This window comes from Lampris incognitus, chromosome 4 (assembly GCF_029633865.1).
Source record: "Lampris incognitus isolate fLamInc1 chromosome 4, fLamInc1.hap2, whole genome shotgun sequence".
NCBI classification, from domain to species: domain Eukaryota; kingdom Metazoa; phylum Chordata; class Actinopteri; order Lampriformes; family Lampridae; genus Lampris; species Lampris incognitus.
The window spans coordinates 2356799-2381993 of NC_079214.1; the positions used below are offsets into that span (position 1 = coordinate 2356799).

Sequence of the window (25195 nt, forward strand, 5' to 3'; positions counted from 1 at the left end):
GATCAGGAACCAGCAACACTTTGATACACACTCTGGATCAGGAACCAGCAACACTTTGATACACACTCTGGATCAGGAACCAGTAACACTTTGATACACACTCTGGATCAGGTACCAGCAACACTTTGATACACACTCTGGATCAGGAACCGGCAACACTTTGATACACACACTGGATCAGGAACCACCAACACTTTGATACACACACTGGATCAGGAACCAGTAACACTTTGATACACACACTGCATCAGGAACCAGCAACACTTTGATACACACTCTGGATCAGGAACCAGCAACACTTTGATACACACTCTGGATCAGGAACCAGCAACACTTTGATACACACTCTGGATCAGGAACCACCAACACTTTGATACACACTCTGGATCAGGAACCAGCAACACTTTGATACACGCTCTGGATCAGGTACCAGTAACACTTTGATACACACACTGGATCAGGAACCAGCAACACTTTGATACACACTCTGGATCAGGAACCAGCAACACTTTGATACACACTCTGGATCAGGAACCAGCAACACTTTGATACACGCTCTGGATCAGGAACCAGCAACACTTTGATACACACTCTGGATCAGGAACCACCAACACTTTGATACACACTCTGGATCAGGAACCAGCAACACTTTGATACACGCTCTGGATCAGGTACCAGTAACACTTTGATACACACACTGGATCAGGAACCAGCAACACTTTGATACACGCTCTGGATCAGGAACCAGCAACACTTTGATACACACTCTGGATCAGGAACCACCAACACTTTGATACACACTCTGGATCAGGAACCAGCAACACTTTGATACACGCTCTGGATCAGGTACCAGTAACACTTTGATACACACACTGGATCAGGAACCAGCAACACTTTGATACACACTCTGGATCAGGAACCAGCAACACTTTGATACACGCTCTGGATCAGGTACCAGAAACACTTTGATACACACTCTGGATCAGGAACCAGCAACACTTTGATACACACTCTGGATCAGGAACCAGCAACACTTTGATACACACACTGGATCAGGAACCAGCAACACTTTGATACACACACTGGATCAGGAACCAGCAACACTTTGATACACACACTGGATCAGGAACCAGTAACACTTTGATACACACACTGGATCAGGAACCAGCAACACTTTGATACACACTCTGGATCAGGTACCAGCAACACTTTGATACACACTCTGGATCAGGTACCAGAAACACTTTGATACACACTCTGGATCAGGAACCACCAACACTTTGATACACACTCTGGATCAGGAACCAGCAACACTTTGATACACACTCTGGATCAGGTACCAGAAACACTTTGATACACACTCTGGATCAGGAACCAGCAACACTTTGATACACACTCTGGATCAGGTACCAGAAACACTTTGATACACACTCTGGATCAGGTACCAGAAACACTTTGATACACACTCTGGATCAGGTACCAGAAACACTTTGATACACACTCTGGATCAGGAACCAGCAACACTTTGATACACACTCTGGATCAGGTACCAGAAACACTTTGATACACACTCTGGATCAGGAACCAGCAACACTTTGATACACACTCTGGATCAGGAACCAGCAACACTTTGATACACACACTGGATCAGGAACCAGCAACACTTTGATACACACACTGGATCAGGAACCAGCAACACTTTGATACACACACTGGATCAGGAACCAACAACATATTCAAGAACTACAAGAACACACATACCCAAACTAACACTCATACCCACACTAACACACATACCGAAACTAACAAACATACCCACACTAACACACATACCCACACTAACACACATACCCAAACTAACAAACATACCCAACTAACACACATACCCCACACTAACACACATACCCACACTAACAAACATACCCAAACTAACACACATACCCAAACTACCACACACATCCACACTAACACACATACCCACACTAACACACATACCCAAACTACCACACACATCCACACTAACACACATACCCACACTAACACACATACCCACACTAACACACATACCCACACTAACAAACATACCCAAACTAACACACATACCCACACTAACACACATACCCAAACTAACACATATACCCACACTAACACACATATCCAAACAACCACACACATCCACACTAACACACATACCCACACTAACACACATACCCAAACTACCACACACATCCACACTAACACACATACCCACACTAACACACATACCCACACTAACACACATATCCAAACTAACACACACATCCACACTAACACACATACCCACACTAACACACATACCCAAACTAACAAACATACCCACACTAACAAACATACCCACACTAACAAACATACCCAAACTAACACACATACCCAAGCTAACACACATACCCACACTAACACACATACCCACACTAACAAACATACCCAAACTAACACACATACCCAAACTAACACACATACCCACACTAACACACATACCCAAACTAACACACATACCCAAACTAACACACATACGCAAAGTAACACACATACCCAAACTAACACACATACGCAAAGTAACACACATACCCAAACCAAACAAAAAAATAAATCACTGTCCAAGGGAACAACACCAGCCAGGATGACTGTCGGAACCACCAGTCTGCATGGGCTAGCAGTTAGCTTAGCCTGCCCTGCTTCCGTGTCCTGTCAGACCGCCCTCAGTGTTTCCTCCTCGGGTGCAGCTCTGGCAGGGCCGTGGTCCCTGGGCCCACAGGGCAGCAGACCAAGCTCTCTCAGCTGATCCAGCACCAGCTCTCCCAGCCAACAGACGAAGACAAAAACTTAGACGCAGACGTGGACAAAGACACTGCATGGACGGTACTGGGTGAGGCCGCCCCAAATGTGAATTTGTGCTGCCATCTTCCCACACCGGAAGTGGAAGGATATGGTAAAATGCTACAATCCTGCCACAAACTTCTCCAGTGTCCCCTGTAGCGTCTCCCACCATCCCTAAGCCACTGTTCAGCCCCCCTTGGTTGGGTGTGTTAAGCTGCGAGAGCATGGCACTCTGTTCTGGTGTCCCCATGTGTCCCTGCTCCATGGACCCCGACAGTGGGCCTCCCAGGCCTGGGTGTGGTGACTCTGAAAGTGATGGAGGCAGGTGCTGGGGTTAGGGTTGTGGCTGGTTCTGAACCTATGGTGAGGGGTGAATGATGGATCTCTTTCCAATCTGCCTTTCTTCATCCACTCTGTCCTTATTAACATAACGGTCGCCTCTTACAAATTTAGATCACTTTGATACATTCGCCTTGAAATGTGACTGATGCATCCCCCTCCAGCAGCAGCAGCAGCATCATCCCCCTCCAGCAGCAGCAGCAGCAGCATCCCCCCCTCCAGCAGCAGCAGCAGCATCATCTCCCTCCAGCAGCAGCAGCAGCATCATCCCCCTCCAGCAGCAGCAGCAGCATCATCCCCCTCCAGCAGCAGCAGCAGCATCATCCCCCTCCAGCAGCAGCAGCAGCAGCATCATCCCCCTCCAGCAGCAGCAGCAGCATCCCCCCCTCCAGCAGCAGCAGCATCATCCCCCTCCAGCAGCAGCAGCAGCAGCAGCAGCATCCCCCCTCCAGCAGCAGCAGCATCCCCCCCTCCAGCAGCAGCAGCATCCCCCCCTCCAGCAGCAGCAGCAGCAGCATCCCCCCTCCAGCAGCAGCAGCATCCCCCCTCCAGCAGCAGCAGCAGCATCCCCCCTCCAGCAGCAGCAGCAGCAGCAGCATCCCCCCTCCAGCAGCAGCAGCATCCCCCCCCCTCCAGCAGCAGCAGCAGCAGCAGCAGCAGCAGAAGCAGCAGCAGAAGCAGAAGCATGCCCCTCCAGCAGAAGCGGCAGCAGAAGCAGAAGCATGCCCCTCTAGCAGCAGCATCCCCCCCTCCAGCAGCAGCAGCATCCCCCCTCCAGCAGCAGCAGCAGCAGCAGCAGCAGAAGCAGCAGCAGAAGCATGCCCCTCCAGCAGCAGCAGCAGCAGCAGCAGCAGCAGCATCCCCCCTCCAGCAGCAGCAGCATCATCCCCCTCCAGCAGCAGCATCATCCCCCTCCAGCAGCAGCAGCATCATCCCCCTCCAGCAGCAGCAGCATCATCCCCCTCCAGCAGCAGCATCCCCCCCTCCAGCAGCAGCAGCATCATCCCCCTCCAGCAGCAGCATCATCCCCCTCCAGCAGCAGCAGCATCCCCCCTCCAGCAGCAGCAGCATCCCCCCCCTCCAGCAGCAGCAGCATCATCCCCCTCCAGCAGCAGCATCATCCCCCTCCAGCAGCAGGGGCATCCCCCCTCCAGCAGCAGCAGCAGCAGCATCCCCCCTCCAGCAGCAGCAGCATCCCCCCCTCCAGCAGCAGCAGCAGCAGCAGCATCATCCCCCCCTCCAGCAGCAGCAGCATCCCCCCCTCCAGCAGCAGCAGCATCCCCCCCTGCAGCAGCAGCAGCATCCCCCCCTCCAGCAGCAGCAGCAGCAGCAGCAGCAGCAGCAGCATCATCCCCCTCCAGCAGCAGCAGCATCATCCCCCTCCAGCAGCAGCAGCATCCCCCCCTCCAGCAGCAGCAGCAGCAGCAGCATCCCCCCCTCCAGCAGCAGCAGCAGCAGCATCCCCCCTCCAGCAGCAGCAGCATCCCCCCTCCAGCAGCAGCAGCATCCCCCCCTCCAGCAGCAGCAGCATCCCCCCCTCCAGCAGCAGCAGCATCCCCCCCTCCAGCAGCAGCAGCAGCAGCAGCAGCAGCAGCAGCAGAAGCAGCAGCAGCAGCAGCAGCAGCAGAAGCGGAAGCATGCCCCTCTAGCAGCAGCATCCCCCCCTCCAGCAGCAGCAGCAGCAGCAGCAGCAGCAGCAGCAGAAGCAGCAGCAGCAGCAGCAGCAGAAGCAGAAGCATGCCCCTCTAGCAGCAGCATCCCCCCCCTCCAGCAGAAGCAGCAGAAGCAGAAGCATGCCCCTCCAGCAGCAGCAGCATCCCCCCCCCTCCAGCAGCAGCAGCAGCAGCAGCAGCAGCAGCAGCAGCAGCAGAAGCATGCCCCTCTAGCAGCAGCATCCCCCCCCTCCAGCAGAAGCAGCAGAAGCAGAAGCATGCCCCTCCAGCAGCAGCAGCATCCCCCCCCCTCCAGCAGCAGCAGCAGCAGCAGCAGCAGCATGCCACAGCAGTCAGTGTAATAAAGTGCAAGACATGTTTCCTGTTTCTGTGCAGAGGCCTCTACAAACACTGCACCACAGCACATCAGTACTTACATCATGCTGAATATGGTCAGTTGTTGATAATATATGTATTAGGTGACATGTCTTACTTAGTTATAACCAATTACAGAGCCCAACAACATTTGACTCGTTTATTTCATTTAATTCTTACTACCATCCAATCACAGATGATGTACTGTTATGATTACAACCATAGTAGAAGCCTCAGAGATTATAATATATGCATTTTAGGGAGAGAGCTAAAAACACGATGCGATAACATCTCGAATAAGCTCAGATGTGCTGTTAACAACCTGTCATGACATAACACAAACACTTCACAAAAACAAGGGACAGAAAAACATTAAAACAAGGATGAAAAACACAGTAGAGGAAACAATCACTGCACATACTACATGCTAAGAAACAGGGGCAAGAATGTGTGTGTGTGTGTGTGTGTGTGTGTGCGTGGTCAAGTCACGTCAGTTATTTGTGTAGCCCAATATCAGAAGTTACAAATGTGCCTTAGGGAGCTTTACAGCAACACAACATCCTTGGACCCTCACATCAGATAAGGAACACCTCCCTAAAAACCTGTAACGGGGGGAAACCAGGAAGAAAGCTCAGGGAGAGCACCAGAGGAGGATCTCTCTCCCAAGACGCACAACGTGCCATGATGTTGTGTTTACACAGTTTATACAACACAACACTGAAACAGGATAACACAGTTATAATGGACTTATAAAAAATATGAAGAATATGATGAGGAGGATGCCAAGCAGTGTCCAGACACCACCAGAACAGCCCAGGACCTGAGCCACGTGACCACCATCACCATGGAGACCTGACAGGAGGACAGACTGCACTAATAATAACAATAATAATAATAATAATAATAATAATAAAAAGAATTCAATATCAATACAAAAGAAAAACGGTACGAGCACGAGCCCCAAACAGTAACAGAAAAAGACGACATCACAATCTAATGGGACATGCCAACACAGTCAGACCGTGAGATGAAGGCCAACAGACCGGACATCACCATCAAGAACAAAAAAGAAAAAAGCTGCCTACTCATCGACATGTCCATCCCGACTGAAAGGAGCACCTCAGTAAAAGTAACTGAAAACTGTCCAAATATAAAGACCTTGAAATCCAGACTGAACGAATGAGCGGAATAAAAACCACAACAACACCAGTAGTGATAGGAGCCCTGGGACTTGTAAAAACCACAACAACACCAGTAGTGATAGGAGCCCTGGGACTTGTAAAAACCACAACAGTACCAGTAGTGATAGGAGCCCTGGGACTTGTAAAAACCACAACAGTACCAGTAGTGATAGGAGCCCTGGGACTTGTAAAAACCACAACAATACCAGTAGTGATAGGAGCCCTGGGACTTGTAAAAACCACAACAACACCAGTTGTGATAGGAGCCCTGGGACTTGTAAAAACCACAAAAGTACCAGTAGTGATAGGAGCCCTGGGACTTGTAAAAACCACAACAGTACCAGTAGTGATAGGAGCCCTGGGACTTGTAAAAACCACAACAACACCAGTAGTGATAGGAGCCCTGGAACTTGTAAAAACCACAACAGTACCAGTAGTGATAGGAGCCCTGGGACTTGTAAAAACCACAACAACACCAGTAGTGATAGGGGCCCTGGGACTTGTAAAAACCACAACAGTACCAGTAGTGATAGGAGCCCTGGGACTTGTAAAAACCACAACAGTACCAGTAGTGATAGGAGCCCTGGGACTTGTAAAAACCACAACAGTACCAGTAGTTATAGGAGCCCTGGGACTTGTAAAAACCACAACAATACCAGTAGTGATAGGAGCCCTGGGACTTGTAAAAACCACAACAACACCAGTTGTGATAGGAGCCCTGGGACTTGTAAAAACCACAACAGTACCAGTAGTGATAGGAGCCCTGGGACTTGTAAAAACCACAACAGTACCAGTAGTGATAGGAGCTAAGGGACTTGCAAAAACCATAACAACACCAGTAGTGATAGGAGCCCTGGGACTTGTAAAATCCACAACACCAGTAGTGATAGGAGCCCTGGGACTTGTAAAAACCGCAACAACACCAGTATTGATAGGAGCCCTGGGACTTGTAAAAACCACAACAACACCAGTAGTGATAGGAGCCCTGGGAATTGTAAAAACCACAACAGTACCAGTAGTGATAGGAGCCCTGGGACTTGTAAAAACCACAACAGTACCAGTAGTGATAGGAGCCCTGGGACTTGTAAAAACCACAACAATACCAATAGTGGTAGGAGCCCTGGGACTTGTAAAAACCACAACAGTACCAGCAGTGATAGGAGCCCTGGGACTTGTAAAAACCACAACAGTACCAGTAGTGATAGGAGCCCTGGGACTTGTAAAAACCACAACAATACCAGTAGTGATAGGAGCCCTGGGACTTGTAAAAACCACAACAGTACCAGCAGTGATAGGAGCCCTGGGACTTGTAAACAAAGGGAGGGGGAAATACACCCAACGGATCCCGGGTAACATCAGAATACAAGAACTAGAGAGGATGGCACTACTTGGAACATCTCATATCCTAAGAAAGGCACCATCCATCACATAGACTTCTACCTCATTCTAACCCTAGGCCCAAGGAATGGGCCCGCCCGCTTATTATGTTGGTTATGGCATGACGTTAAAGGACATTTGTATAATAATAATAACTTTATTTCTATAGCACTTTTCTAAAACACTGTTACAAAGTGCTTTACAAAGAAATAAAACCAGGCGAGGCAAAAATAAGACCAAATAAGAGTAAAACTAAAAACAGTATAAATAAAAACAAATACCAAACATTTGCAAAGGCTTTCACAATAAGAAAAGTTTCAAGATGAGATTTAAAAGAAGGTAGAGACTTGGTTAGTTTTAGTTCAACAGGAGGAGAGTTCCATAGTGTGGGAGCTCTAACAGCAAAGGCCCGATCACTCTTTGTAACAAACCGAGACCTGGGAATAACCAGCAGGGCTCCAGCTGCAAATCTTAACGGTCGAGGGGGGATATACCAGGTCAATAAATTGGAAATGTATGTAGGAGCAAGGCCATTTAAAGTCTTGAAAGTGAGCAATAAAATATTAAAATTAATACGAAATACAACAGGGAGCCAGTGTAGTAAAGCAAGCACAGAGTGATATGGTCATATCTCTTTGTCCCGGTAATGAGCCGAGCGGCAGCATTTTGTACCAACTGCAGATGGTGGAGGGAGCCCTTGCTGATACCAGAATAAAGTACGTTGCAATAGTCAAGCCGAGAATAGATAAAAGTATTTACAATTTTTTTTGCAGATCAACAATTGATATAAAATGACCTAATTTTGGAGACTGGCATGAGCTGGAGAAAGCATGATTGAACATGTTTCATTTGATTATGAAAACCAAGGTTGGCATCAAATATTACCCCAAGATTCCTAGTAGCCTGCTTAAGACAACCTGGCAGACCACCAAGATTATTACTAAAAAGGCTGATGGAATTTGGGGGAACAAACAATGACTTATGATCATTAAATTTGAGAATATCTTTGGACATCCAGGATTTAATGTCAGAGAGGCAAGTTGTGAGATTTGCTAGGGCGCTAGGATCTGTGGGTATTAGTGGCATGTATAACTGAGTGTCTTCAGCATAAAATTGTACTGCACATCATGATTTTGAATGACCTGGCAAAGGGGCAACATGTATATAGAAAACAGAAGGGGGCCGATAACCGAGCCTTGAGGGACACCACAACTCAACTGAGCCATTGACAGTGAGTGAGTGCAGGTATCCCCCCCTTATAAACAATACAGTGAATGCATGTGTCCTCACCCTTATAAACAATACAGTGACAGCAGGTATCCCCACCCTTATAAACAATACAGTGACTGCAGGTGTCCTCACCCTTATAAACAATACAGTGAATGCATGTGTCCTCACCCTTATAAACAATACAGTGACAGCAGGTATCCCCACCCTTATAAACAATACAGTGACTGCAGGTATCCCCACCCTTATAAACAATACAGTGACTGCAGGTGTCCTCACCCTTATAAACAATACAGTGAATGCATGTGTCCTCACCCTTATAAACAATACAGTGAATGCATGTGTCCTCACCCTTATAAACAATACAGTGACAGCAGGTATCCCCACCCTTATAAACAATACAGTGACTGCAGGTATCCCCACCCTTATAAACAATACAGTGACTGCAAGTGTCCCCACTCTTATAAACAATACAGTGACTGCAAGTGTCCCCACCCTTATAAACAATACAGTGACTGCAGGTGTCCCCACCCTTATAAACAATACAGTGACTGCAGGTGTCCCCACCCCATTGTAAGATGGCGACAGATGTACTCTTAGCCCCCCCACCCCCCAGTTCAGGGATGGTCGTTCCCTCTTCACATAGATGGCCTCTTTGACTCCCCGTTCAAACCAGCGTTCCTCCATATCAAGGATGTGCACATCCTCATCCCTGAAAGAGTGGCCACTGGCCTGTAGATGGTGTAGACCAGTGTTTCCCAACCCAGTCCTCAAGCACCCCCTATCCTGCAGATTTTCATTGTAACCCTGCATAGGTAGTCCTGCTTGTATTTACTCAACCCATCATCTCATAGCACTTAATTATGCAAGGTGTGCAACATCTGACATAATTCATTGCTGATTGTTTGAATAACTACAAACAGGTACTTATTCAGGGTTGTAAAGAAAATCTGCAGGATAGGGGGTCCTTGAGAATGGGTTGGGAAACACTGGTGTAGACTGTGGAGTCCTGGCCTGTAGATGGTGTAGACTTTGGAGTCCTTGCCTGTAGATGGTGTAGAGTGTGTAGATGGTGTAGACTGTGTAGCTAGTGTAGACTGTGGAGTCCTGGCATGTAGATGGTGTAGACTGTGGAGTCCTGGTCTGTAGATGGTGTAGACTGTGGAGTCCTGGCCTGACATGTTAGCTCTTCTGTGTTGTGCCATCCTCTTGGCCAGCATCTGCTTAGTTTCCTCAATGTACAAGTCACGACAATCCTCCTGGCACTTAACAGCATGCTATACTGCTCTGTTTGTGCCGGGGGACCTGATCCTTGGGGTGGACCAACTTCTGGCACAGTGTGTTTTAGAGTTTGAAAAAACACGTCTCAACTTTTCCAACACTCCTGCCACATACAGAATCACCACTGGTTTACACTTAGACAGCTGTTGTCCTTCTCTTCTCTTCGATTGGCTGGTGCACTGTTTGGACGTCTTCCTGTCTGACAAATGCCCAGTTAGGATAACCACACTTCACCAGGGCCTGTTTAATGTGGGATCCCCCCCCCCTTCCCTGGCCACTGTTTCAGTAGGGACGTTGTCAGGACGTTGTGAATAGCGTGATCCTCCCACGCGATACGTCCCCCTGGTGAAACTTCTCACTGTCAGGTGAAAAGAAGCAGCTGGTGACGACATGTGGTAGTCTGCAGCCCTCCCTGGATCGGCAGAGGGGGTGCAGCAGTGACAAGGAGAGCTTGGAAGTGTGGGGTAATTTGCTGGATACAATTGAGGAGAAAAAGGAGGGGGGAAAAATCCACAAAATAGAAAAAAAATCTCATTTATTTTCTGTTGCAGGTAAGTCTACTCCTCCAGGCGAGTTGATGGACTTCTAGTTCAATTCCACACCTACCACTGCCACTACCACTGCTACTACCACTACTACTACCACTACTACCACTGCCACTACCACTGCTACTACCACTACCACTACTACTACTACTACTACCACTACTACTACTACTACTACTATACCACTGCTACTACCACTGCTACTACCACTGCCACTACCACTGCTACTACCACTACTACTACTACTATACCACTGCTACTACCACTGCCACTACCACTACTACTACCACTACTACTACTACTACTACCACTACTACCACTACTACTACTACCACCATCACTACTACTACTACTACTACCATTACTACTACTGCTGCTACTACTACTACTACTACTACTACTGCTGCTACTGCTACTACTACTGTTTCTGCTACTACTACAACTACTACTACTACTACTGATTTCAGCTGCTCCCGTTAGGGGGCGCCACAGCGGATCATCCGTTTCCATCTCTTCCTGTCCTCTGCATCTTCCTCTGTCACACCAGCCACCTGCATGTCCTCCCTCACCACATCCATAAACCTCCTCTTTGGCCTTCCTCTTCTCCTCTTCCCTGGCAGCTCCATATTCAGCATCCTTCTCCCAGTATACCCAGCATCTCTCCTCCACACATGTCCACACCATCTCCATCTTGTCTCTCTTGCTTTGTCTCCAAACCGTCCAACCTGAGCTGTCCCTCTAATATACTCGTTCCTAATCCTGTCCTTCTTCATCACTCCCAGTGAAAATCTTATCATCTTCATCTCTGCCACCTCCAGCTCCACCTCCTGTCTTTTCATCAGCGCCACCGTCTCCAGACCATATAACATAGCATACTTCAACACAATTTAAAAAAAGCTAAATAATAAAAATCTGAACAGTGTGAGATTTTTCCAGCAGTACAGAAACTGACCTTGTGATTGATAATGGGTTCTGTAATGGAACTGGAAATTGCTTTGTGGTTCATTTTTCACAGATCTGATACCTTTCCCAACAGACTAGAAAAAGCAACATTTTAAAAAACGTGAAAGAAATCCAAAGTTAGTTGGCATGTAGCCCCTGGTTTCCCATTCGTTTCTTTTTATGCCTGTCCAATTTCGCCAGAGCTCATCGGCTCCAACACACAGCATGACGGACAGAAAGGCTCCTCACCTCCTGAGGAATGTTCCAGGCCATGTAGACGTGGCTTTTAAACTCATCCATCCAGACCTCTGCCACTCGGAGGGCGTTCCTTCGCACATGGGAGGTTAAATCCTCCGTGTAGGGCTTATGGGCACGCTCTATATGGGCGATGCGGGCACATGGAAGGACCTCGACGCTGCCGCCACACTGCCACACCTGCCATCACACATCCAAAGAAACAGGGGCAGAAGAACATCAAGGTTAGCCTCATGCTGATCACAAAATCACCACGTGGTCAGCAGCCTTGTTATGGTGAGTTTCTTTTTTCCCCCTCCTTTTTCTCCCCAAGAGTGGGACAATTACCCCGCTCTTCCGAGCCGTCCTGGTCTCTGCTCCACCCCCTCTGCTGATCCAGGAGGGCTGCAGACTACCACATGCCTCCTCCCATACATGTGGAGTCACCAGCCGCTTCCTTTCACCTGACAGTGAGGAGTTTCACCAGGGGGACGTAGCACGTGGGAGGATCACACTATTCCCCCCAGTTCCCCCTCCCTCCCAAACAGGTGCCTCGACCGACCAGAGGAGGCGCTAGTTCAGCGACCAGGACACGTACCCACATCCGACTTCCCACCCGCAGACATGGCTAACTGCGTCCCGAAGGCATGCGCGACCTAGCTGGAGGTTACACGGGGATTCGAACCAGCAATCCTCGTGTTGGTAGGCAACGGAATCGACCGCTACGCCACCCAGATGCCCTCGTTATGGTGCGTTTCAATGCTGTGAATGTGAAAGAGTGGGATTTAGCTGGACGGACAAGCATGGTAATGTAGGTGTTTGAATTAAATAATGATGCGAAACCCCCCACAATGTCTGAAGGAACAGAGGAGTCAGGTTTTCCAGGTGGTTGATTATTCAACCACCTGGAAAAACCTCTCAAAGATTAGGGCATATTCAACATGCAGTAAAATGTGTAATCTGTCTAACGGACAAATATTTTTGAATGTTGCCCCTCCGTTAGCGATCACATGTTTCTGAAATTTTTGTATGTGCACATCTCCCTTCCCCGTTGGACAATGTGCACGTGACGTGCATGACGAGGCAGTAGCTGGTGTGTCCTCCCTCGACTGGTTTTATTTTGCTTATAGCATGAAACAGGCTGAGAAGGTCTCATAGAGAATTTACCTAACCCACTGCATTATTATGCTCCGTGTTTGTTGAGCACTTTCCCTACCGTTGATTGTTTCTTTTAACGAAGTTATATAATCCAGTGAGTGTATATATATCTATATATCTATATATAGTATATGTATATATATCTATATATACACTATATATATACACTATATATATACACTATATATATAGTATATATGTATAGTATATATGTATAGTATATGTATATATATCTACTATACACACACACACACACACACACACACACAGTACCGGTGTGGGAAGATGGCAGCGCAAATTCCCGTTTGCACGGCCTCACCCAGCACCGTCCATGCAGTGTCTTTGTCCACGTCTGCGTCCAAGTTTGTCTTCGTTTGATGGCTGGGAGAGCTGGTGCTGGATCGGCCGGGAGAGCTTGGTCTGCTGCGCCCTGTGGGCCCAGGGACCACGGCCCCACATGCCTGGAGCTGTGCCCGAAGAGGTAACATCGAGGGCAGTCTGACAGGGCGCGGAAGCGGTGCAGGCTAAGCTAACTGCTAGCCCGTGCAGACCGGCAGTTCGGATAACACCGAGGGCGGCCTGGCGGCGGCCTCGCCTAGCGTTGACTGTGTTTTTAGTGTCGTCGTGTGGAGTGCGGGGAGGTGTGTCGAGGGTGTCTGGCTGGGAGAGATGGTGTTGGATCGGCTGAGGGAGCCCGGTCTGCTGCGGTCTGTGGCCACGAGCACCACGGTCCTGCCTGGAGCTGTGCCCGGAGAGGAAACCCCGAGGGCGGTCTGACAGGATGCGGAAGTGGGGCAGGCTAAGCTAACTGTTAGCCCATGCAGACCGGCAGTTCCGACAGTCCTCCTGGCTGGTGTTCCTTCTCCCGGACGGTGATTTTTTCTTTTTTGTTAAGTTTAGAAACATTTTGGATTGGTTATATGTGTGTTCTTGTAGCTTTTGGATGTGTTTGTGTCTTTGTGTTGCACTGCCGTGGGCTGGGGGGAAAACATGTTTCGTTTACTTTCATGTGCACAAGTGCATGAAATGAAACGACAAATTAAGTGTTTCTGATTCTGATGATGATGTTCAGATTGTTAGTATTAATGTTAGGTTGAATATTGTTCTGATCCCGAGGTGACTGACCTCTACTATCTATCTATCTATCTATCTATCTATCTATCTATCTATCTATCTATCTATCTATGTCTTTCTGTCTGTCTGTCTGTCTATCTATCTATCTATCTATATGTCTGTCTGTCTGTCTATCTATCTATCTACCTACCTCTGTTACTCTACCCTGTTGATGTCTTTCTTTTTTTTTACCCTCTTCACTGATATCTACACATGAATTTCCCATCGGGGATGAATAAAGGTTATCTTATCTTATCTTAATCTTATCTTATCTTACAAAGTTGATCAGCCACAGCATGAAGATATGGGAAAGAGTAATAGAAGCTAGGTTAAGAGGAGGAGAGGTGATGATCAGCGAGCAGCAGTATGGTTTCATGCCATGAAAGAGCACCACAGATGTGATGTTTGCTTTGAGAATGTTGATGGAGAAGTATAGAGGAGGCCAGAAGGAGTTACATTGTTACAGCTAGGATGGGTTAAATGCAGAGCGTAATTTCCCTACAGGGATCATTAAAGTATATCAAAATTTAAAAAAAAAGTGTCTTTGTAGAATTAGAGAAAGCATACGACAGGTTGCCGAGAGAGGAGGTGTGGTATTGTATGAGGAAGTCAGGAGTTGCAGAGAAGTATGTAGGAGTGGTGCAGGATATGTATGAGGGAAGTGTGACGGTGGTGAGGTGTGTGGTTGGAATGACAGATGGGTTCAAGGTGGAGGTGGGATTACATCAAGGATCGGCTCTGAGCCCTTTCTTGTTGGCAATGGTGATGGACAGGTTGATGGACGAGATCAGGCAGGAGTCTCCATGGACGATGATGTTCGCGGGTGACATTGTGATCTGTAGTGAGAGTAGGGTGCAGGTGGAGGAGAGCCTGGAGAGGTGGAGGTATGCGCTGGAGAGAAGAGGAATGAAAGTCAGAAGGAGCAAGACAGAATACCTATGCGTGAACAAGAGGGAGGACAGTGGAATGGTCAGGATGCAAGGAGTGGAGGTGACGAAGGCGTATGAGTTTAAATACTTGGGGTCAACTGTCCAAAGTAACATGGAGTGCAGAAGAGAGGTGAAGAAGAGAGTGCAGGCAGGGTGGAGTGGGTGGAGAAGAGTGTCAGGAGTGATGTGTGACAGAAGGGTACCAGCAAGAGTTAAAGGGAAGGTTTACAAGATGGTAGTGAGACCAGCTATGTTGTATGGTTTGGAGACAGTGGCACTGATGAAAAGACAGGAGGTGGAGGTGGAGGTGGCAGTGATGAAGATGATAAGATTTTAATTGGGAGTGATGAAGAAGGACAGGATTAGGAAGGAGTATATTAGAGGGACAGCTCAGGGTGGACGGTTTGGAGACAAAGCAAGAGAGACAAGATGGAGATGGTTTGGACATGTGTGGAGGAGAGATGCTGGGTATACTGGGAGAAGGATGCTGAATATGGAGCTGCCAGGGAAGAGGAGAAGAGGAAGACCAAAGAGGAGGTTTATGGATGTGGTGAGGGAGGACATGCAGGTGGCTGGTGTGACAGAGGAAGATGCAGAGGACAGGAAGAGATGGAAACGGATGATCCACTGTGGCGCCCCCTAACGGGAGCAGCCGAAAGTAATAGTAGTAGTACTACTAGTAGTAGTAGGGACAGTAGTACTAGTAGTAGTAGTAGTAGTAGTGTTGGAGGGGAACTACTGGTCACTTAGATGATGAGGAAACGTTTCTATTAATGAACCTTGTGTCCAGATCAACTGATTCAACCTTCTTTTTTTCATTACCTTCATCAGAGGAAGGATGAGTCCTGTAACGAGGAAGACTCTGGCAGCATTTTCATACACAATGAAAAACCCGATTCCTCTTAATGTTGACTCTTTCTAGGATAATATTTTAGAGATGTCACAGCGGCTCCTGTTGACATCAGTTCAGCAGAAATGAGAAATGAGACAAGCAACAGGTTAAAAGTCAAATGTGGAGACCTGGAATGATTAGAGGTCAGTTTCTTTACAGTTTGCAGTAAGAGCCGGTCGTCGTGCCGTTGATGAAGAACCACATGGCCTTGAAACTAAGACACTTCGAGGAATGAGACACGTGCCCGCTAACGGGCTGTACAGCGGCGCTAGAGAAAGAGGAGATATGTGGAAAACTGTTAATCATTTCATAATGTTATCAGCTGCTGTCAGCAAGTGTAGATCTGGTCAACTCAGATGCTTACACAGCGTTTTACTATCACGTGTTCGCACGATGTTGTGAAACTGATCTAATGAAACGTCTTTTAATGAAATCTGCCCACATCATTATCCCAACCGCTTCCCTCAGGGGCGCGGGAATGCTGGAAGCTTTCCCAGCAGTCACTGGGCAGCAGACGGGGAGACACCCTGGACAGGCCGCCAGGCCATCACACACACACACACACACACACACACACACACACACACACACACACACACACACACACACACACACACACACAGTGTGCAGTGACCACTTGGTCAAAAAAATCACTCTTCATAACATAAGGACCATGTCCAACATGTCTTATTTCCTGTTTACACCTTTCTCTCGTAATGTGGTCTAGACCAGCACAGTTCGGGCTAAACCGGCTCCATCTCGTCCGTTCTGCTTTTCACGTCCTGCCCTCCACCTGAATCTCACGCGTCATCAGAATCACGTGACTGCAAACAAGCTATAAACCAAAATTGTTTGTCCAATCATGACAAAACCCGCAGGATATGTTTCACAATGATGTTTTAACCATCTGTGTAAAACTATTTTGAAATCCCTCAATAGGGGGCACCACCAGTTCCAAATGTGTGCATGGGCTTGGTGCACATCTGGCCATAAATCAGTGGTGGCACGGTGGCCCAGTGGTTAGCATCGTTGCCTCATAGCAAGAAGGTCTCGGGGTTTGAACCCCAGGCCATCCCACGTCCTTTCTGTGTGGAGTTGTCATGTTCTGCCCGTGTCTGTGTGGGTTTCCTCCCACCATCAAAGAGACATGCATGTTAGGGTTAATACTCCTGCCTGCGCCCCTGAGCAAGGCAATGGAAAGAAGAACTGGAGTTGGTCCCTGGGTGCTGCAGCTGCCCACTGCTGCTATACAACAGGATGTTACATGCAGAGAACACATTCATTGTAAGAATACAATGACAAATAAAGTGGCTTTCAGTTTGTTCAAACATCACCGAACTTGAAGGATATCGTTAATTAAGCTGTTCAGCTTCTAACAGCCTGTGTTGGCCTGTGTTGGCCTGTGTTGGCTTGTGTTGGCCTGTGTTGGCCTGTGTTGGCCTGTGTTGGCCTGTGTTGGCCTGTGTTGGCCTGTGTTGGCCTGTGTTGGCCTGTGTTGGCTTACATTCCAGAATCCCCGCTTGTGGCTATATTCTATATTCTTGCCCCCAGTCATGCGGTTCTCAACTCAATATGCCCCCTTCTGTTTCATCAGCCCTCACAGCCGAATCCACGACTGGATGCCATTTAATGCTGTTCATCAAGCTAGCGTCCCTTTCTATGGCACCGTAGTTTAGTATAACATACCAGCATGCAGCATGCAGCATGGAGTGCTGGACATCTGAAATAACCCAGAACTAATCATCACACTGTCTGATTAGCGCTGTGATTCACATAGGGCTGCATGTGTGTGTGTGTGTGTGTGTGTGTGTGTGTGTGTGTGTGTGTGTGTGTGTGTGTGTGTGTGTGCGTGTGTGTGTGTGTGTGTGTGTGTGTGTGTGCGTGCGCGTGTGTGTGCAGTAACACCCTTAATGTTTTCAGGATTAATATCTCAATCGGTGGTTCCATTATCCAGACCTGAGACCATAATAGCGTTGCCATTTCGGGAGAAAATGACTTATGGGATTAACCTCCCGTCTTTCCTGCGGAGTTCCTGATGATTAACATCTCTGGCATTAGTGAGGAGAGACATTTCTACACTTGGCATCTTGTGAGCTTTCTCCGCTTCCTTCTCCCAGTTTGATCTGGTGGGAGCAGCAAGGTGAGGAACAGCCTGTTTTGTGCCTTTGCCCGTGGCTGTGGTCGTGCAGCTGATAGCAGTGTTAGCGATGTTCTGTGTACATTAGACCTAAGAGTAGCTTCCCCGGAGGCCTGCTCTCCTCCATCTGTCTGTGCTGTAGTGAATCACACCAGCTAGCGTCTGACTAGTCCACGCTAATGCAGCCATTTGAACGAGGTAATGCCCTGCAAACACAACACAATCACAGACACAAAGACTTTAATGCAATCTACAAATACTGCTGCTGCGTTTGGTACCACTCTGCTCAATTTTACAGAGGACAAAACAATACTTATCAACGTTTTGAGCCCTGCATCTTTAAGACAGTGATCACAGTATTTGTAATAATCATTCGTCCTCTAACACGACCCACAGGAGCGTTTCCCAAAGTAGCGCCCCTACTGGTAACTAAGATTGCTATTGGCAGTATGTTCATTCATTCATTCATCAGCCGTTTCTCCGGGGTTGTGTCGCAGTGGCAGCTAGCTAAGTAGGGCACTCAGACATCCCTCTCCCCAGCAACGCCCTCCAACTCCTTCTGGGGGATCCCAAGGCGTTCCCAGGCCAGACTGGACATGTAGTCCCTCCAGCGAGTTCTGGGTCTACCCCGGGGTCCACCAGGGTATATCTCAATATACACCACCTCACATGGTTTCTCATACCGTTGCTATGCTGATGATACCCATTCCAATATGTCATACAATCTTAAATTAAACACAAGGCGTGACAGCAGCCGGCACAAAAATATGCCCATATACTAGAAAACTACCTGTCAACTAATCTCTGCTACTGACTGACATGACGCGCTTTGTGTTGCTTAATTAACCTGTTGCTCATTAAACTGAATTAATCTCCTTTATTAATCCCTTTAGGATTAATATCAACCCAGCCTAGATGTGATGTGTGCAGCTAGGAGCAGTTGTCTGCCGCCTTCATGCTACGCCCAGGGACCAACTCCAGTTCTTCCCCACTGCCTTGCTCAGGGGCACAGACAGGATTATAAACCCTAACATGCATGTTTCTTTTGATGGTGGGGGAGACCGGAGGAAACCCACCACCAGACACGGGGAGAACACGCAAACTCCGCTCAGAGGACAACCCCCCCCCCCCAAGGTTGTACAACCCCGGGGTTGGAACCCAGTACCTTCTTGTTGTGAGGCGACAACGCTAACCACTGGGCCACCATGCCGCCCAATTATACATTCATTCATTCATCCATCCATCCATCACCAGCCGCTTCTAATCATCCCGTCATCATCCCAATCAGATACCCGAACCACCTCAACTGGCTCCTTTCGATGCAAGGGAGCAACGGCTCTACTCTGAGCTCTTCACCCTATCTCTAAGACTGAGCCCAGACACTTACTACCACTACTACTACCACTACCACTACTACTACTACCACTACTACTACTACTACTACCACTACTACTACCACTACCACTACTACTACTACTACTTTTGGCTGCTCCCGTTAGGGGGCGCCACAGCGGATCATCGTTTCCATCTCTTCCTGTCCTCTGCATCTTCCTCTGTCACACCAGCCACCTGCATGTCCTCCCTCACCACCTCCATAAACCTCCTCTTTGGCCTTCCTCTTCTCCTCTTCCCTGGCAGCTCCATATTCAGCATCCTTCTCCCAGTATACCCAGCATCTCTCCTCCACACATGTCCACACCATCTCCATCTTGTCTCTCTTGCTGAGGCCAGACACCCTACGGAGGACACTCGTTTCAGCCGCTGAGGGCTGGGGAGGAGTTGTTGCCTCAAGTGAAGGAGTGCCAACTATTTATGTTGTTTACAAATGATCAGAAGTTTAAAAAGGATGGCATCTGTTTGTTTTAAGTCATTACGCTTCAAAAGGAAAATGAGCATTTGAACGGATCCTGCTGGACTACAAGAACCGCTGGATGTAGACTTTGTTTCAGTTTTATAAGCCATGAGTGTTAAGGGTGATGAGATTGAATCTGTACGTGCGGTACAGACGTAAGACCACAGGAACACTTCATGGAGGTCAGACGTATCTTCCAGTTTCCTCTGTCAGTTCAGATCAGTCACTCAGCTTATATGATGTCACGAAACGAGAATCTGTGAAACTGGACTGTCGTCGCAGACTTGAGAAGGTTTCCTGTTTCCCCGTTCAGACCACATCCAAAAGAGAAACGTGATGTAAGTGGAGTTTTGGCTGCAGTATCGTGTTAACGTGTTAACGCGTTAACGTTAATCAGTGTCTATTACATTCAGAATGACTTAAAACCAAAGAAGCCACAAGACAGATTACAGCTTCCCCGGGTACCAGACCACCAGCCACAGCAGCACAATCATGACATCACATCTCCAGATGTGTACCCGTCAGGTTTGACTCCATCACTTACCCTGACGCCCAGCTCCACATTCTCTCCTCCGTAAACCTCCATCCCTTCATCCAGAAGACCGATCTCCTCAAAGTAAAGCCTGTCCACCACGAAACAGCCGATGAGGGCAGGACTCCTGGAGGAATGAAGATAACGACCATGTTTTCAGGTCAGCAAGCTCCTCAATACAGAAACACAGGAGAAGAACAAGGGCAAAACACTCCTGCACACGCCCCCTTCTATCCACCTTTCTTTTTTATGGTTTTTTTGGGAAGGGTTTTTTTCCCCCACTTCTTCTCCCCAATTGTATCTGGCCAATTACTCCACTCTTCCAAGCCGTCCTGGTCTCTGCTCCACCCCCTCTGCTGATCCGGGGAGGGCTGCAGACTACCACATGCCTCCTGCCATACTTGTGGAGTCACCAGCCGCTTCTTTTCACCTGACAGTGAGGAATTTCACCAGGGGGACGGAGCACGTGGGAGGATCACGCTATTCCCCCCAGTTCCCCCTCCCACCTTAACAGGCATGCTGAACGACCAGAGGAGGCGTTAGTGTGGCAATCAGGGCACATACCCACATCTGGCTTCCCACCCGCAGACACGGCCAACTGTGTCTATAGGGGCACAAGCCGGAGGTAACACGGGGATTCGAACCGGCGATCCCCATGTTGATAGGCAAGAGAATAGACTGCCACGCCACCTGGACCCCCTAAACCACTTCTCTGAGCGAGACCGAGGTTGATATCTGTTTATTTGTGCTGAGCTCAGACACTGAGCTTGAATTTAAAACTTCAACCAGAAGTTGAATATTTACTACACAGGTTATCAGGTTAGCGTGATGATTACCTACCTGATGGGGGCGCTGTTGCTTCCTTTGTGCCACCAGGTTTTTGGTGGGTTGAGGTAGCGACACCAAAGCTCCCAATCAAATCCCTGTGCAGACAGTGGATATTCCTCAATCTCAAACGTGTCATACTTGATGTTGTCAAATGACGGAGAGATGATCCGAGTCCGATCCTCCTGAATTTGCAGGAGAACAGGTTCGGCCCTGAGAACCAGGAAGGGGGAGAAGAAAGGTCTCAGAAACCACCGTCACACACAATCACACACCATCTGCAACGTGAAGAGCCACTGAAGAGCAGAGATGAAAAACTGATCCAGTTCCAGCTTTGATTTGAGCTTTCCTGTCCATCACATATGACGAGCACGTTTACTTATGTGTCCCCTCGGGACAATGAGCAGAACGGCCACTAGAACATTCCACAGAGCATCCCCCTCAAACCCGGGGGGCTGTCACACCAGCCGTGATGTCAAGATACTACCACCACTACTGCTGCTACCACCGCTACTGCTGCTACCACCACTACTGCTGCTGCTACCGCCGCTACTGCTGCTACCACCACTACTGCTGCTGCTACCGCCGCTACTGCTGCTACTGCTACCACTGCTACTGCTGCTACTGCTGCTACTGCTACTGCTGCTGCTACTGCTACTGCTACTACTGCTACTGCTACTGCTACCACCGCTACTGCTGCTACTACCGCTGCTGCTACTGCTACTACTGCTGCTACTACTACTGCTACTACTGCTACTACTACTACTACTACTACTACTACTACTGCTACTGCTACTACTGCTGCTACCACCACTACTACTACTACTACTGCTGCTACTACTGCTGCTGCTACTACTACTACTGCTACCACCACTACTGCTGCTACTACTGCTGCTGCTACTGCTACTACTGCTACTGCTACTGCTACCACCGCTACTGCTGCTACCACCACTACTGCTGCTACCACCACTACTGCTGCTACTACTGCTACTGCTACTACTGCTACCACCACTACTGCTGCTACCACCACTACTGCTGCTACTACTGCCACTGCTACTGCTACTACTACTACTGCTACTGCTACTAATACTGCTACTACTGCTGCTACTACTGCTACTACTGCTGCTACTACTGCTGCTACCACCACTACTGCTGCTACTACTGCCACTGCTACTGCTGCTACCACCACTACTACTGCTACTACTGCTACTGCTACTGCTACTACTGCTGCTACCACCACTACTGCTGCTACCACCACTACTACTGCTACTGCTGCTACCACCACTACTGCTGCTACCACCACTACTGCTGCTACTACTGCTGCTACTACTGCTACTGCTACTACTGCCACTGCTACTACTACTACTGCCACTGCTACTACTACTGCTACTGCTACTACTAATACTGCTACTACCACCACTACTGCTGCTACCACCACTACTGCTGCTACTACTGCTACTGCTGCTACTACTACTAGTACTACTAATACTGCTACCACTACGACTATTTCCGGCTGCTCCCGTTAGGGGGCGCCACAGCGGATCATCCGTTTCCATCTCTTCCTGTCCTCTGCATCTTCCTCTGTCACACCAGCCACCTGCATGTCCTCCCTCACCACATCCATAAACCTCCTCTTTGGCCTTCCTCTTCTCCTCTTCCCTGGCAGCTCCATATTCAGCATCCTTCTCCCAGTATACCCAGCATCTCTCCTCCACACATGTCCAAACCATCTCCATCTTGTCTCTCTTGCTTTGTCTCCAAACCGTCCAACCTGAGTGGTCCCTCTAATGTAATCGTTCCTAATCCTGTCCTTCTTCATCACTCCCAGTGAAAATCTTATCATCTTCATCTCTGCCACCTCCAGCTCCTCCTCCTGTCTTTTCATCAGTGCCACTGTCTCCAAACCATACAACATAGCTGGTCTCACTACCATCTTGTAAACCTTCCCTTTAACTCTTGCTGGTACCCTTCTGTCACACATCACTCCTGACACTCTTCTCCACCCACTCCACCCTGCCTACACTCTCTTCTTCACCTCTCTCCTGCACTCCCCGTTACTTTGGACAGGATTGTGATTTAAAGATTCAATAGTATTTCTCTAATCATGGTTCATTACCACATTAGCACAAAGTTGTCTTCTCAGAAAACTGCCGCACATCAAACTCTTCTCTCCTTTAAAACAATCACGTCGGTGCCACATTCTAGAGAGACCTCTTTGTGTTTGGACTGTGGGTTTGAATCCCTGCTGACATACAATAAGTGGGTAAGAGCGCCCCAGGTGAAACTACTGGTGTGTTGCAGGGTTTAATAACATGTGGGCTGAATCAGGCAGATTGTGGATGTGGTTTAAATGCCCCTGACAGATCTGGGTCAGGCTGGCGAGGGCAGTTATCTGGTGGAGTCTGAGGGTAGCTGCAGATTAACGATCGCTGCATGCCAGAGAGACCAGCAGGCCGCAGGTATTCCCGCTGTACCGCTGTGCACGTCAGGGATGCACAAGTTAACAAACAACACACAAACCTATCCGTTTCTGCATGTTGAGTTAAAACGTGTTTAAATGAGATGTTCCCAAGGAGCCCACAGGAGGCAGTGTAGGTGACGAGGGGTCACGTCTTCCTCTGCTGAGCAGGACTGTGTTGAGCTGTGCAAAGCTAATGAGGCGTGCACAGAGGTGTCACGCGTGACTCACCAGCCTATGTTGAACTCCACGTGGGCATCAAACAAGGCCACGACCGGCGCAGAGGCGGCCCTCCACCCACTGACTCTGGAGCGGATCAGCCCCTCCTGCTTCGCATGACGCACCAACTTAATGAAACCCGGACGCCGGCTGTTCGTCTCCGAGACGAAATCCAGTAGCTTCTCCTTCAGCTCCTCTGCACACACACACACACACACACACACACACGATATTGACACATTCAGTGTTTTTCCAGGTCCCTGGTGAAAGACACATCGCTGCCTGTCAGTAAAGATTCATTCCCAAGACGCTGTCTCAGATTCCTTCAACAAAACGAAAATATGTCTGGTGGCCGAGCGGACTAAACCGCCGCCCTGGCAACCCGCTCGCCACGTGGCTGGGAGGTTCGTATCCCAGACTCGCCGTAACCGGTCTCGGCCAGAGCGCCCACGGGGTCAGGCATTCATTAGGCCACCCTTACCCGAGGGATCGGTGTAGTGTTCGGAGACTCGTCGTTCTCCAGCGACCCCTCTGGCCCATCCGGGCGCCTGCAGCCAAGCAACTGAAAGCATTCTCCCTACGCCTCCTTCGCGGCCTGAAGGTGGTGCAATCCATGCGAGGAGGCTTCAGTGTGTAAAACAGCGAGAGCAGCCGACACGAGTTTGAAGGAAGCTGGTGTTACGCTTATCTCCTTCCTGTGGAAACGTGAGCCAGGGGAGTTATTCCACAAGAGTTCCGGCCATATGCCACTGGGTTAATCGGGTGGGATAAGGGGGAAAACTAGAAATACATTTATAAAAAAAAAAAAAAAACGAAAATATGAAATGAGGGAACTCTGCCAGTCAACTCCTGACTTCCTCATACAATACCACACCTCCTCTCTCGGCAACCTGTCGTATGCTTTCTCTAAATCCACAAACACACAACGTAACTCCTTCTGACCTTCTCTACACTTCTCCCTCAACATATGATGAACAGGAGCTGTCTCAAGTTAATGATCCAGACCAAGAGGTCCAACAGGCTCAGCCTGACACTCAGCCAGCACTGGGGAGGTCTACCAGGGATGGACGC

The 25195-nt window shown here is 48.7% G+C and overlaps 1 protein-coding gene across 1 annotated transcript in view; it reads right to left on the reverse strand.

Moving 5' to 3' along the window:
• galnt18b (UDP-N-acetyl-alpha-D-galactosamine:polypeptide N-acetylgalactosaminyltransferase 18b) overlaps positions 1 to 25195 on the reverse strand; it is a 127825-nt gene that overhangs the window by 25050 nt on the left and 77580 nt on the right. The window contains exons 4-7 of the mRNA XM_056279079.1: positions 24137 to 24320; positions 21463 to 21660; positions 20635 to 20749; positions 12025 to 12210 (exon numbers count right to left, since the gene is read on the reverse strand). Coding sequence (XP_056135054.1) covers positions 12025 to 12210; positions 20635 to 20749; positions 21463 to 21660; positions 24137 to 24320 — 683 coding nt within the window. The remainder of the gene's footprint in view (positions 1 to 12024; positions 12211 to 20634; positions 20750 to 21462; positions 21661 to 24136; positions 24321 to 25195) is intronic.